General features: G+C 34.1%; 1 protein-coding gene and 2 pseudogenes across 2 annotated transcripts; 1 reads left to right on the plus strand and 2 right to left on the minus strand.

The window, feature by feature from the left end:
* Positions 1-2,326: 2,326 nt before the first annotated feature.
* Positions 2,327-4,457, minus strand: LOC143570684 (cytochrome P450 87A3-like). Its single transcript, XM_077056275.1, has 4 exons — positions 4,258-4,457; positions 3,208-3,529; positions 2,983-3,165; positions 2,327-2,590 (listed from the first exon to the last, which is right to left on the minus strand). Exons 1-4 carry the CDS (start codon positions 4,455-4,457, stop codon positions 2,327-2,329), a joined length of 969 nt encoding a protein of 322 aa, XP_076912390.1.
* Positions 4,458-9,287: 4,830 nt separating this feature from the next.
* LOC143570731 (delta(12) fatty acid desaturase DES8.11 pseudogene) lies at positions 9,288-10,836 on the plus strand (annotated as a pseudogene).
* Positions 10,837-12,133: 1,297 nt separating this feature from the next.
* Positions 12,134-13,387, minus strand: LOC143570704 (adenylate isopentenyltransferase 3, chloroplastic-like; annotated as a pseudogene). The gene is made up of 2 exons (XR_013141980.1): positions 13,002-13,387; positions 12,134-12,590 (listed from the first exon to the last, which is right to left on the minus strand). The product of XR_013141980.1 is annotated as an adenylate isopentenyltransferase 3, chloroplastic-like (transcript).
* Positions 13,388-15,644: the final 2,257 nt, after the last annotated feature.

A 15,644-nucleotide genomic window follows, 5' to 3' on the forward strand; every position in this document is an offset into this window, starting at 1 on the left:
AGCGGGTGCATTGCTTCTACTCTTTTATTAGTATTAAATGTAATAAAGTCGTGTGTTGGTGGTCCAGTGACAGAGACAATCTTTAAAATATAAAGATCGCGGATTCAAGTTTTATGCAACATCCACTTTACATAATAAAAAGAGAAGATAGATAGATATGTTTGATGAAAGAATAACTAAACAAATTTCTAGGCTTGGTGATGGAACCATGAAGAATCCCACGGCCATGTTACATCAATGACACACCATAAGCACATACATGCAAGGGCCTAGATGCTAGAAACACATAACAATATTAGTACCATTTGCTGTAAATAAAATTGATTTCATATGTGTTGGTATTTGACTATATCACTTTATCACTATATGTTTTGTTATTGGTACATGTGTGTTTGTATGTTCCATGGTTTGGAGCCTCTCTATCCTCATGGACAGGGCCATAGAGGTACGGTCTGGTTACATCGCACATTCCCAATACCTTACCAATAGCTTTTGTTATTTATGGGATTTACTCGGTACGTTTGTTGTTGTTTTTGTTTGCTCTAAATAAAACTTATTCATACTTTAACTCTCGGTTTATCTTCATTGTTTATTTATGTAGATTTAATATCCTCGTTTTATCTTCGTTGTTTATTTATGTAATTTTAATATCATCTATAAATTATAATGATAGGACCAACATTAGAAGACTTTAACTAACTTTGACACTCTTATCATATATGCCATATAATAGGTTGTTATACATAGACGCTTGACATCACATTTGTAGATAATTCTCATAAAGGAACTACAATCCAATAAACAAAAACATAACACCAAAATATAAAAGTTACAGCGATAAGCAAGAGGACTCTTCTTATCTCTTTATTCGATAAACAAACAAACAAACGTAACCGATTAAATATGAGTGTCCAATGTTTTGTTATCCTGCAGCAGAATCTTCATTTCTGTTTGGGATAATTAGCTAATTCAGATTTTGGATCTTTGTTCTTTTCATAATCTTTGTTGAAGAATTTAACATGAAAGCCATTTGGAAATTGTAATCCTGGAGTTCGTAAAGTCTCGCCTCCTTTGATCGGTTGCCAACTGATGATTTAATGGAAAAACAAGGAAACATATTTATTTTCACTCCAGCAGGCTAATACATTCAGTGTCTTTTAATTTACTATTACCGATATTTGGTCACTAGGCAATGAAGAAAGACAGCCATTTGAAGTCTAGCAAAATCTGCTCCAACACAAAACCTTTGACCACCTCCAAAAGCCATAAAATTCTTTGATGCACCTTTCATACCCATTCCCTGGTTTGAGAGTTAACAAGAGAGAATTGAAGATTTATGTCAAAGTCCCAATCGATAAACAAACACGAACAACGACTAACTCTCGTTTATATTAATTAGAAATTATAACTCCAAAAACTTATTACAATCTCTTAAACCCTAACTCGGTTTGACTACTCCTCTCCTTGACAATCATAACTCAGTTGCCCTAATTTATAATCCAAACTTTAACTTAGCTAACAAACTTTTATCCGTTTAGCTAATTTCTTTTAGTTAAATTACCAAACCAAGTGTCAAAACAATTACAGATTACCTCCCACCGCCATGGATTGAAGTCAAGAGGATCCTTATAGTTCACCGGGTCTAAATGAACGGCAGACAGGCTTACCATTACAACCCAACCAGATGGAATAGTGTAGTCTACATCAAGCGCAATTTCCATATCAAGATACATATTAATTCCTCTATGAATCTTACTATGTGGATAAATTCATCATCCTTTTGTGGATATTTATATACCTTTTTTTTAATAATAATATGCCAATTATATATTTAACATATAGAAATATAGATATTACATCAACATACCTTTGATTTTGATATCTGTTAGTGCTTTCCTGAATACTGCGGGAACTACATTTGCCAGCCTTACCATCTCATTTATAATCTGAAATGTAATGCAATGTAGTTGGTTCATATTAGTGTAGTTTTGAGTTAATTCTTCTAGATAGGTTTATCACTAACTGTGATACTATAAGGTTAAGCAAACGCACCTGAAAAGTGAATGTCATCGACTTATATTCTTCCCATGTAAGTCCAGCCTTCGGGTTATCCCGCTCTTTTAGAATTTTCTCATGTTCTTCCTGTACCAAATAAAAGGAGTGCGTTGTGCACGTGTAGTTTGTATGTAAGGATCAACATGTAAATCAAAACATTAATTGAAAACGAAACGAGTCAAATGGTCAAAAGTCACCAAAAGAGTACAAAAATAAAACACTATCCATCCATTCTAGCTAATAAGAACTTAAGTACTAGTTCGAATTTCGATTATATACGTACTGTTAATTCCTTCAATGCTCGAGGATTGTCCGTGAGAAGCTTGATGGCTACTAATAACCCCAGGGCAGCTGTTTCAAAGCTTGTAAACAAAAGCACAAACATCAAGTCCAATGCAATTTCTTCTGTAAGGATTGTATCAGCCTGCTTCAGTTCTTCAAGAACATGGTCAAAGAAATCAGTGTTGACCTTATTAGGCTTCCTCTTTCTTTCCTCTAACATTTTCTTAAGCATCCTCATCACCCTCTTCCTTCCCTAATTAATATAATTAGAACTTTATCAGCAACTTTGTGCATGTATATATATGCTTTTAATCAAAAACTCAACATTTTATGTCATGATTCTATAATTATATTAAATAATGACCAAAATGTCCATTTGATCAATCTTCCCAAAATGTTCATGCTAAAACCCGTCGACCTGCTAATTTTTGCAATCATTAACTCTACATGATTTTTTGCTAACCAGATTCAGGCACTTGTCTGAAATAATCTCGTTGGACTCCAAAATAATCTTGTTGAATCGACGGGTTAAACAAGAGGCAAAATCTGGTTGGCTAAAATCCCTTTGAGTTAATAATTAAAAGTCAGTGGGTCGATATGATTTAGAATGGATATTTTGGACTTTCTCCCTTATTATTTTGGTACCTGTAGGCACTTGTAGTAAGCTGTTCCAGGAATCGCGACAGGAACCGAAAGTAGACCCTCTAGAAAAGCATCAAAGTTCTCCCTTAGATTCTCGGACGATTTCTCTAAATCATAACTTATCAACTTTTTCGCAGTGAGACCAAATACCATCTGTTGAACACCACCAAAAGATATCATAAGAAACTGAGTATATTCACAATGTTATAAACACTTTTAATCGCTTACATCCGCAGTTGCTCCCTGTAATTCCACCGTTTCTTGACGAGCCCACGCCTCTATGTTTCTTGTTGCTACACTTTCAATATCAGAAAGCATATTTTTAAGGCTTCCATGACCAAACAGATTTAGCATCATGTTTTTGAGATGCTTATGTAGGTACCCATGCAAAGTACTTACATTCTGCTTCCCATATATTTGTCTCAAACTATATGGGTACCAACTCTGGAACAATTGACCCTCTTGTTGGAACACCATATAATTAAGATCTGGATCTGTTGAGACTATAACTGGCAGCCCAATAAAACTGGTTCGGAATATCGACCCATATCTGAAATATAACAAAGAATGTCACAATAAAAGAATTTACATGGAAATCAGGGGCGACAATTCCAAGCACAACCCAAACACAACAGAAAAATAATCAGGTTTTGGGTTAGTCAGTCGGTATAACCATCTAAAAAACAGATCATGTTCGGGTTGACCCCGTTCAGGTTTCAAAAAGTTTTATTTTTTCGAGAAACTTTTATTTTTTCTTCGAATATTTTTCAGTTTACCATATATAAATTGATTTATTACTGAAAGTTCTTATTTTGTTTTCCTTTCCAAAGTTTTTGCACACACGTTTTGGGCCAAAATAAAAATTTTTGCCAGCCACTAGTTTGGTCTAGTGACAAAGATGTATGCCTGACAATCAAATGTTTGTGGGTTCTAGTCTCGCTTGAGACATGGGGTGAAATAGGTGGAAAGAACAATTAGTTGTTCAAAAAAAACCATTTAAATAGATAAAACTCTAATTTCAAAATTAAATAAGATAATATCCTTGTAGTTTTTGTCTGTTTCCTTCAGGTAAAATGAAACTATGATATATTAACATGATAAAAATGACTGATTTATCTTGGGATGGAATGAGCTCGAAGTATAAATTTGGGTTAAACGGGTCGTGTTCCGGTTGACCATAACTTATGGGTCGTGTTTGGGTTTCATAATTCAACCCGACACGATTAACACCCCTAGATTCATGATAATGTGACAGGAACACTATATATAATAATTCACCTTTTCAATCTCTCTTTGACAAAGGGAGGGATGTCCCAAGTGCGGTTTGGGGCGAAGAACTGTATAGTTTCTCCGAGTAGTGGCCAACCCATTGAACCTGGAGGAAGTTTGCCACTACATTTTGGGTTCCTCCACCTGTAAACCGAATGTGTAACGACTACCACTAGAGCTAAAACTACACACAAACTAAAATGCCACATCTTTAATATGTTTTGAAAGTCGATAAGGAGCGGATCTAGGGGTATACGTTTAGGAAACAAGAGACAGTAAGAAAGTTATATAGGGATAACGCATAGATGAGATGGAGTAAGAAAATGAAATAGAATAAAAGATATTTAAACGTTATTTTTCAGAGTTAAAAACATGGTTAACGTGCATTAAAAAGTTATTAAAAAAAGTACTAAAAAGTGGCACGCAACATATCCACTGTGTAAAATGCTAGAAAGTTTCTCAGCTCATCTTCCTTTCAGTAAAATATATACTATCACTTATCTAATAGTAAGTAAACCTGGTCAGCTCGTGAAAAAATATTTTTCTCGTTAATGATACACTAGAATTAGACCCCGATTTGTAATACTGGTGAAAGTTGCGTGGAAAATAGTCGTCAGTGCTACTCAATTTTCAGTTGCGGCTGTGCATAAGTGTAAACCAGTGATCAATAGTTTCTACCAAAGATTTTCAACCTGTATAATTTTCCACAATCGTTGGTTGTAATTTCCAACTATCATAATCTTTGACGAAGAGTTTCAACGTTTTGTTGTTTTGGTTCCCCGCCTTTATAAGAAAGATCCTTATTAGACTAATCTTTTTGTACACATTTCAGATTAGCACGTTCATACACGTTCTTGGTTTCTTTTGAATTACTCGATTAGAGACTTGGAGAACCACTAATCTGAAAGTGATTACCACATGGTTCAATTGGGTTAATTATCCATGGATTTCAAATTTACGATACCTACATCATAGAAGATGGCTTGATCGTCACACGGTGGCCCTCAAGGCCTAGACGAACGCAAACGAATGACAACAAATTAGCGTAAGTGAATAAACAAAGAAAGTGGAAGTGCTCTTGTTAGTTTGTCCGTTTGTTATCCTCTTACCTAAGGCTTGATTCTAAAATTTGATTTAGTTCATGGCTTGATGCATGATGGGCCAAATAGTATTACAACTAACTAATAAATATGTCTAAACGAACTCAAATTAACAAATAATATATGTATGTGTGAGCATCTAGCTAGTGACGTAAATAAATGGGTATGTGTACATGTTCTTGTTGTTTAATTTATTAAAGGAATGAACTTTCTGGAAAAAAGTTTCATGAACGAATCACTAAACATTTGGTTAATTTACAGATCTATAAACATTATAAACATTTGCACATCTTCCTTTAATTAACAGTTATACATAAAGCAACCAAATTATCTCGTCTTTTTCTATATATAAACTTAGAACATTGAGCACAACCACAAAAATTATAAATATATATGTTATACCTTATGTCAACCACTATAAGGAATAAAGAATAACTATAATCAATTAACAAATTTGGGAAATAAAAGATAACATATTACTCTATGTTGAATATTTCATGTCTGCGTTATTGGCTTGATAATGCTATTAAGATTTTATAATTATAACGGTAACGTATTTATCACCTTAACCAGAATTTCAGATTGTTCAATTTGTATTTTTAATTAAAAAATGAATTAATTTATAATTGCTCTCCCAACAATCATTTTCAAATTTATGACTTGAATGCTTCACACAATCTACACAAATCTTTACAAGATATATTTTGTAGAATGATTAGTGCATGTGTTCATTTAAGCCCTATTAATTTAAGCCAATTACTATTAGCAAATTTCACATATATTTTGATTTAATAATCTATTATTTTAACTCTGATTTACACGCTTACATAACTATGAATAGAAGAGGTATAAGTAAGCTTTGAATTACAATCTTATACATACACCGGTATAAAGTCGATCATTTGTGACTATCAAAATCATTGTAAGTGCGATGCTAAGGTCTTCGCGACTTTTTGCCAAGTGGAAGAAAATGGCCGCCAACACAATTTGTCATGTATTTACTAGTTATGATAGCTTTTCTACCACAAAAGGGTACCTCACATAGTCACATCCTTGAATTTTCTTTATGCGCAATATATAAAAAACAAAAAACTGAAGAAAACCCCTATATTTTGTAAAACGACACCCATTAAAAATTCTGTAACGAGTGAAAAGAAAAGTGAATTTAAAACTTTTTAAATCATAAAAAAGTTAAATAAACTTACCAAGCCACCTAAATTATTAAAAGAAACCTATATTGATAATTATAAGCTTAACTTAGGCCCATTGTCATTTAAATTAGCTCTAATTAAGCCCATATCATTAAGACTAATTCCCCAATCCCCATCCACACCCAGTCAATTTTGATCTGCCCCAATAACATCAAACTTTACAAGTCAATGAGGTCAACCTTCCTTTATGTTAAAGTTCTTGTATGCTTAGGTAATATGAAAAATAACAAATTGAACAAATGAATAAAGTTCTAGAAAGTTACTCAAGAATTGGATTATCTAAAAAAAAACCAAAATAAATCCTTTTTGATGGACATACGAAAAACCAAAACCAAAATTTTTTGCCCATCACTGATTACCTACAAATTTAATGACTTCCTTGCCATTTGTGACATAATCTACCACGTATTTTCGTGTAACAAAGGGTAGATTTAAGTGAACATAAAATGACGTTTATGAACATAAATGAACAAACAAAACGTGTGTTCATGTTTTTTTCATTTATTAAATAAACAAACTTTCCCCGAACAACTCACAAACAATTCATGAGTGTTTTGTTCACTTGCATGACTAACTTCATGTGTGTCGCATGGGACTCCACTTAAACATTTATGATATGTAAATTCTACATGTTTTATATCGGGTCTTAAACTATGGTGTGTGGGCACCAATTTGCTTCATTCCCCCTTGTATCATGTAAATGTAAATGTCATATCACATGACACACATCTCTTCACATCAGTTTCTTTCACTCTATTAAAAAAATAAACGTTTATGAAAACATTTTTCAGGTTTTAGATGTCATTTGCAAGAAATTCTTAAAATAGATATTATAATCTAGTCGTGACAAGTAGTTTGTATAACCAGTTAAAATTTGAGACTATCTTTAAACTAGTCGTAACGAACAGATTCACTAACCATTTACTCTTCACGACTAAATAAGTTTTATGCCTTGTAATCAACGCCCACGAGTAATTCATATGTTCTTTAGTCGCAGCGAGTAGATTGTAAAGTTAAACTAGACGTGATGAGTTAACTACTAATAAACTATTCGTGTAGGGAATGTAAACCAGGTAAACTAGTCGTCGCGACTAAAGGACTTATGAATTACTCGTGAGCGTTGATTACGAGGCATGAAACTTATTTAGTCGTGACGAGTAAATGATTAGAGAATTTGCTTGTTACGGTTAGTTTAAGGGCACGTAGCAAGTTTTAAATGGTTCTACAAACTACTCGTGCGTAATCATAGACTACTCGTCACGACTAGTTTTAATACATATTTTGGGAATTTCTTGCAAATGGCACCTAAAACCTGAAAAACGTTTTTATAAACGCTTATTTTAGGAATTTCCCAATCAAGAAAATACTCTCCAATTTGTTTCCTCCCTTTTCAGATAAAATAATAATTTAATTATTGAAAAGCTGGAATTTTGTTTGAAAAAATTGGGTTTTGGGCAGTGAAATGATCAAAGAAAAACCCTAATATTAGGTGGTGTTTGCCGTTGTGACCGATGGCCACATCATCCTTTCATCGACAGATAAATGATATCCACACCAAATAGTCTTATCTAATCTATAAATACTGCTAATCCATAATTGATGGCTTTAGGCTTGATGTCCCTTGACATGCAGTGATGCAACAAACATTTTAATTATTTTTTGTTTATGCTCCCAAAATTGAGAATGTTTAAAAGCCATTCTGAACGCTATGGAATTACAAGTAATGATCATGGTTGTGTATGTTCGATCGTTGCTATTCTAAATGAGCACGGTCAAACATAAAATAAACCAACATAAATTAACACGGATTAAAAGTAAGTGTGAATATTCAAAGTAAAATCTAAAATACTATTGTCATTACGTAAAGCGTTTCATCCTTAATTAAACAAATATATTTATGTATAAGGTTTTAAAATATAAAATCAAGTAATTTTCATCTAATACTAGTGATAAATAAATTAACTTGAATGCATATTTAAATGAATCAACACGTATAAATGAAATTAAATGAACGTTAACAAACATAAATAAATAAACATGGCATTGGTTCATGTTTTTTCCGTCTAATTTTGTTAAGAGTCATATCGCTATTTCGCCTAATTAAATAAATAGTATGTTTGTTTTTATCCCATTTATTAAATGAATAACCATAAACGGGCTTTTAATAGAGTAGTTCAAACTTGTTTACATACTACTTTTTGTGATAGGTGTTGTGTTTACCAAACTGAATTAAGATTAAGTTTTTAAGAATCCTTATATCATGTGGTGAGATTAATTATAAAACACTAATTTTTTTATGACAACAAAAGGAACAAAGCTAATAAAGACATAATTTTAAACATGTAACGAAAATGCCAAAAAAATAGTAGATTTATATACTATAAGATGATGTAAATATATTTTTTATTTGGGGCAGCTAAAAGTTCATACGATAGTGTTTCACTTTCCGCATAGAACATTAGAACTTATGAGACATCATGTAAATAATACAACATATATTGATTGCAAAGACGCCTCTAAATAATTAACTTCAATTATTTAAATATAAAAAATAGGTCGACATCATTCATCTTTCCTACATAATAACAAATTATATTCTTTTATATTTATCCACTAACATGACTTAGAGCTCTAAAATGTCTAATCCTAAGAAAATAGTAGAAAGGGCCAAAACTTGGTAGTTTTACTATAGACAACTTTTGGTCGTTCTTTGAATATCATATATATTATCCTATCCTTGACTGACATAGTGACATAGTAATATTACTAATGTTTTTAAAACAAAAGATAGCTGCCTTAGTTGAACCTCCAAACTATAAATACCCATCATCACTTCACTCTATTCCACCACCCAAAACCTTCTCTTCTCTTCCTAAACTTCACTTGTCGATCGAAACCATGGGAGCCGGTGGTCGAATGAATCTCGCTAACACCAACGACGATAAACCTCTCGCCCACAAACGTGTTCCAGTCTCTAAACCACCCTTCGAGCTTAGCGATCTCAAGAAAGCCATCCCACCACATTGTTTCAAACGTTCTCTTGTACGCTCTTTCGCAGCCCCTTTCCGTGATTTTATCCTAGTCGGCGCGTTATACTATCTCGCGGACACTTTCATTCCCTTGCTCCCTAAACCCTTAACATATGTCGCATGGCCGGTTTATTGGTTCTTCCAAGGTGCTTATCTTATGGGCTTGTGGGTCATTGGCCACGAATGCAGGCATCACGCGTTTAGTGAATACCCGTGGGTCAATGACGCCGTTGGGTTCTTCGTCCACTCGTTGATCCTCACTCCATACTTCGGGTTCAAATATAGCCACCGTACTCACCATGCCAACACGAACTCTATAGAATACGACGAGGTCTGGATCCCTAGACGCAAGTCTGATAAACTATACTCCGAAATCCTTAACAACCCGGTCGGGTCATTTTTAGTGTTTGTGTTCAAGATCATTTTCGGCTTTCCTTTGTACTTTATATTCAACTTTTACGGTAGGAAATACGAGAAGGGAATCACTAGTCACTTTTACCCGTACAGTCCTATCTTCAACGACAGCGAGCGATTCCAGATCTTCCTCACGGATCTCGGGGTTTTCGCAACTTGTTACGCTGTTTACCGAGCGGCCACAATCATGGGGACACAATGGGTAATCAACATATACGGAATGCCCATGCTTTTCATGACCGGTTTCTTCATCTTACTCACGTATCTACACCACACTCACCCGTCCATCCCGCACTATGACTCAACCGAGTGGGACTGGCTTCGAGGTGCTCTGGCCACCGTGGACCGAAACTTTGGATTCTTGAACCATGCTTTCCATGATGTGACTCGAACCCACACCGTTCACCATCTTTTCCCCACGATTCCTCATTACCATACCTTCGAGGCCAGGGCGGCCGTACTGCCTATTTTGGGTGATTACTACAAGTTCGATGATACGCCCATTCTACAGGCCATCCGGCGAGAGACCAAGGATTGCATTTTTATCGAGCCTGATGAGGTTAACGGAGAGAAAAAGGGTATTTATTGGTTTTACAAATAGGCAACCTATTAAAGGACTGTTTGCGTCGACAAATTTGTTTCCGTCTTAGTGTTATGTATTATGAAAATATCGACATGTGTTCTACATTGTTCATCCTTAGGTAACACGATGTATAATAAATTAATAAATGAGATGTGTGTGTTTTACGTTGTTTCTCCTTGGTATTATTATGTTGTAGAATAATATGACATGTTTTCTCATTGGAATTAAATTGTACATATTTTCTACGCGAATCACACACTATTACTTAATTTGTTTCTAAATAGTACCCCCTTGCTTGAAAACTATGGGTCGCAACTTGGACCAATAAGACCAATAAGGTCTTTGCGACACATAATTATTAATTTATATTATACTATAATATAAATATATTATATTATTGAGAAAAATATATTTACTAGAATGATAGGTGGTTTGTTAATAGTAGAACCCTTTAAGTACCCATGACCTAATGGTCTAGTGGTATGGTGTCCACCTTTTAAAGTGGAGGTGGTGGGTTCAAATCCTTGCAAGTGCAATGTTAGAGGGATTTTAGGTGAAAAAATTTGTTGTTTCAAAAAAAAAAAAAAAAAAAAAAAAGAACCCTTAAATAGAACACGTGAATCAGAAACCAGACCAACTAGGATGTTAGCCAAAATAAATATTTAGTAATCCGTTATTAAAAAAATATTTACTAAAATGATAGGTTGTGTGGTGATGGTAATACCCTTTTAGTAACTACGTATTGAACTTGGAATGAAACCAGTACCGATCTGTATTGACGGCTAAACTATTTTGTTATCTTTTGATGGTGTAGAACAAATTTCCAATGTTATTGAGACTGGACTGGACCGGACCGGCCGGTCGGACCGGTTCGACCGGAATTCGGTCCACCGACCGGTCCGGTTATGTGCAGTTCGCTCGGCTCCCAGTGAACCGGCCGGCCAGAACCGGTTCAACCGGTCCGACCGGAAAACCGGACCGGTTGAACCGGTTTTCTATAGAAAAAAATATCTTTTTTTCTAAAAACATTTTTTCGACCTTTCCCGTCATTTTTTCCCCCAAAATTGTTCGGCCGGTCTGACCGGTTCGACCGGCTAAACCGGTGGCATGTCCGGTTCGAGGTCCGATCTGATTATGAAAACATTGCAAATTTCATTTCATCTTTAGTGGATTGATGAACCCGAGCTTCCGAAGGCAATTTCATACTCATTATAACCAAAGTTTAATTTTGATACTATTGTATTATTATAATATATTATGTACTATTAATTATTCCATTATTATTTGGTACTATAATTTAACATTAAATTTAATTTCTCTAGTAGACTTTTTCACGTTAAACTTTTAAAAAAAACCCAATTAGTTTGTTTTGTCTACCTTTTTTCTTTAAACATTTTATTTATTTTTAAAAACAGTTTTAGTTTGATATTTGTTTATTTGAATTAAATTATTCACAAGATGTTTAGGGATTTAAGCAAATGGAAACAAACATGATTTATTGCAAAAAAACAAAACAGACTATTGGCTCCCTTTGAGTCGACAAAAGGCCAAAGATTATATATTTTGCACCAAATTATTAATTCTTTTACAATTAAAATAGGATAACGGGTAACAAGCTGTGTTGCTAGAATGTATAATAACTAAACTAATGTGGCATCTTGCCGTTGAATTTTCCAACGTTTAACGTTTATTAACCGGTGAATTTCCTCAACTTGCCGGTTTGCGAGCTTGCATGTGTTAACCTTCATTTCATTGATGGCTGATTCTAATAATATCTTGAGAGTTGTATCTTTGGCAGAAGATGAACATTCGGCACGAAAATAAGCATCAAGTTCCCGCACGCCAATGGCTCGACGGATATCCTTTCGTGTAGTCGGCGTTAGGGCTATATATGGCTCTAACTTCTTCCACCATCCCCGCAGCCACCATTCGGTCAACACGGACGGATAACGATTGGTGGAGCACCGGCAGTTCCACGTCAACCCACAAGAAGCAAACTGCGTACCTATTGATTATGCAATCAAACTTAGTATTTTCTAGTGTTATAAAACACTCGAAGTGCCATTTAGACAACAACAGCAACAACAAAAAGAGAGAAAACTTTGAAAATTATTGGTAGGCCGTTTGCACGATATACAGGCAGCCGTCCTGACCATTGTGTCAAACTTTAAACATTATTGGTTAAAACAGTCATTTGACTGATATTCAGACCGTCATTATGACCACTATCAAACTTTAAAAGAAAAATTGTAAGAACAGTCGTTTAAACACATACGGTCATTCTAACTATAAACACCCAAACCTTGAAAAAAAAATTTCAAAACAAATGTCAACCTCTACCCGCACGGCTGTTCAAAACAATTATGATTAGATGTCAAACGTTGTGTGCATAGATGACCTCAATTTTAATTCATACCTTGATCGGAATTCATCATCAATTAGTGCTTCGATGAAAGAAAGCGACCCGCCAGCAATTATGGGCAGTTTCCCTCTCTGGACAATCGATTCGACGGCTAGTGTAGCGGCTGCGACGAAGTTCTCAGCCGTGAACTCGGTTTCCGGATCCGCAACGCCAAGGAGATGGTATGGCACGTTGCATGGTTCCTTTTTTATTTTATTTGTAACAATTTCTAAACCCTTGTATACTTTCATCTCATCAGAGTTTATAATTTCCGCAGAAAACCCGCCCCCGAGATCCATGGCAAGTCTTGATTTTCCGGTGCCGGTGGCACCCATAACCACCACTATTTTCTTCTTTGGTGGCTGCACCACCGGTGCCGGAGCTAATTGATTGCACATCATTTTTTTGTTGATGTAATAATATGTAGTAATAAGGTATTAATAGGCATGAATATATGTATTAAAAGAAAGGGATTAGAAAAGGTCAAGGAAATATCAAATCACATCATATTACTATTTTGGACGGTGACCTATGATTATTATGTTGGTCTAAAATTATGTTTTCTGATTAAAAAAATAAATAAATAAATAAAAATGAAAGATTATCAATCTTATAATTATTTCAAGAGTGTTATTTGAAACAATCCAATTACCCAAAGTACTTTCCTTTTTTGGTAATATTATACTTGGTGACTTGGTGTTGACGCATTATGCATTAAATTGGTGATCAACAAACGTATCAAAACTTTTAATCATTTATGATTTATCTTAAGCGGTTAAAGTGATAGTATTAAGTATATAGGAGTCTCATAAAAATATAATCATCTAGAAGATAAAAGATTGAAATTGGTTTTATATAGTATGGAGTCGTTTAAAAAAATCTCTTGCTTTAAAGACTAATAATTGACAGTGTTATATTATCATTTAAACATTTTCTCTTTTTTTTTAAATGCTTTCAAATACTATTTTTAACGTATGGAAACAAATAAAATCCATACCAAGTTTATATATCATGTCATGATAATATAAAATCCATATTATATAAACTTGGTATGCGTATTATGATAAATAAAATCCACATTATTTTGCTTAAGATTTTAAATTACTCAAAGGCAACTTCATTTCTTTTGTCGCCCCCACAAATCAATGCCAATAATCACGGTGTCCCTTTAACCATTTTCAATTACTATGCTATGATTAATAATATGAATTCGTGCCATTAATATTTGTGTTGTCGTAGCTTTTAACCCCGGCATCATATTCTTTTTTAGGGTATCATTTTTTAAAGGTCTTAAAAAAAGTTGCATGTAATGTGATTTTTATTTTTTAAATTGTATGGATACTTTTTTTTTGAAACGACGATTTGCTTTATTTTATGCTATCGCATTCTCTAAATTGGAGAGTCTTGTTCCTCACTCAGACTATGTTGTCTTAATGGGTCCACGCTGGCTTCAGAGTTTGACTTGGGCGTTCCCTATAGAAACACATTGTCGGCTACCACTTGATAGTCGTTATGCTACCACAAGAGCATAACTCATAACTCTCTAGTGTAACAAACGGTGAGACGAAAACCCAGGTGGACTTGGTATTCGAACTGACAACCTTGCACAATGCCTAGCTCAAACCCTTCATTTCCTTAATACACCAAAAGTGTCACAGTTGATGATCGAACTTGGATCTTCATTGAAGAACCAAAGCATCCTACCACTAGGCCACAAATGATAAATGTTACAAAATTATTTAAAAAAAATATGTATGTGTATAATAGTAGAAATAAAATTTTATATGTGAAGGTTAAATTTGAGAGTTTCACTATTTACACCATCTAGTTTTTTAATATTTTCTTGAAGTGGTTATGAATGGAGAAGAGAAAAAAGATAATGATAAATGTAAAAAAGAATATTATTTAATTAGAAAAAGAGAAAATAAATAGTGAATTTTAGTATAACTATATGAATATGAATAGAGAATGAACTTAGAGTGCCCTAAAACTAGTTATCGTGAGTTTTTTTATTATTAAAAAATTATAAATTTATCAAAATACCTTTCATACCGAAAGAATAATTTATCATCCTCTAGGCCCATTTTCTTCTAAAAACAAAATTTATTTGGTTCGGTTATTTCAGTTAGACTACTCGGTTATGTGGTTACAGTCCGACTATTTTGGTTTTGTGCACACCTACTATGCCATATGAAGCTCATCAACCAAAAAAAGTTATCATTAACTCAAGATCGATTGTTTGGTACAACTATGACATATACTTGTCCTTATTTTAACAATTTAGCTTTGAACTAGAGACTAGCATGGTACAACACCCTACATAGACCACAGAGTTCATCGGCTTTACATCCCAGTTTGGTACATTTTAAACATACTTACATTTTAAAGCTATCCGGTGAAGTATTGTAATTTCAAATTATATATTATATGGCCAGAGAAGATTGAAGATAAGTATGAGCCATAGATCAATCTGAAATTAAATCTCAACCGTGTAAAAGAACTCATGGCAATTAAATCTCCATACCACGTTTTTTCTCCCCTTCTTTCCGCATGCATACACATCAATCTGCGACATCGAACCGTTTCATTCACACATCGTCTTCTCCACCCTCATCAACAACTACGATTTTTTTTTGCACCAGCAACATCCTTAAGGTA

The sequence above is a fragment of the Bidens hawaiensis genome, unplaced genomic scaffold (genome assembly GCF_021521415.1).
Source record: "Bidens hawaiensis isolate Kalapana, Puna unplaced genomic scaffold, B.hawaiensis_p1.1 tig00001294_1, whole genome shotgun sequence".
NCBI lineage: Eukaryota > Viridiplantae > Streptophyta > Magnoliopsida > Asterales > Asteraceae > Bidens > Bidens hawaiensis.

What these genes read in the sequence shown, in the direction of transcription:
- LOC143570684 (XM_077056275.1), bottom strand. Translation starts at nt 4,457, where the DNA reads ATGTGGCATTTTAGTTTGTGTGTAGTTTTAGCTCTAGTGGTAGTCGTT. An exon ending in GTCAAAGAGAGATTGAAAAG is followed by an intron (nt 3,530 to 4,257) that starts GTGAATTATTAT and finishes GTTATATTTCAG; the next exon opens with ATATGGGTCGATATTCCGAA. An exon ending in TACAGGGAGCAACTGCGGAT is followed by an intron (nt 3,166 to 3,207) that starts GTAAGCGATTAA and finishes GAATATACTCAG; the next exon opens with TTTCTTATGATATCTTTTGG.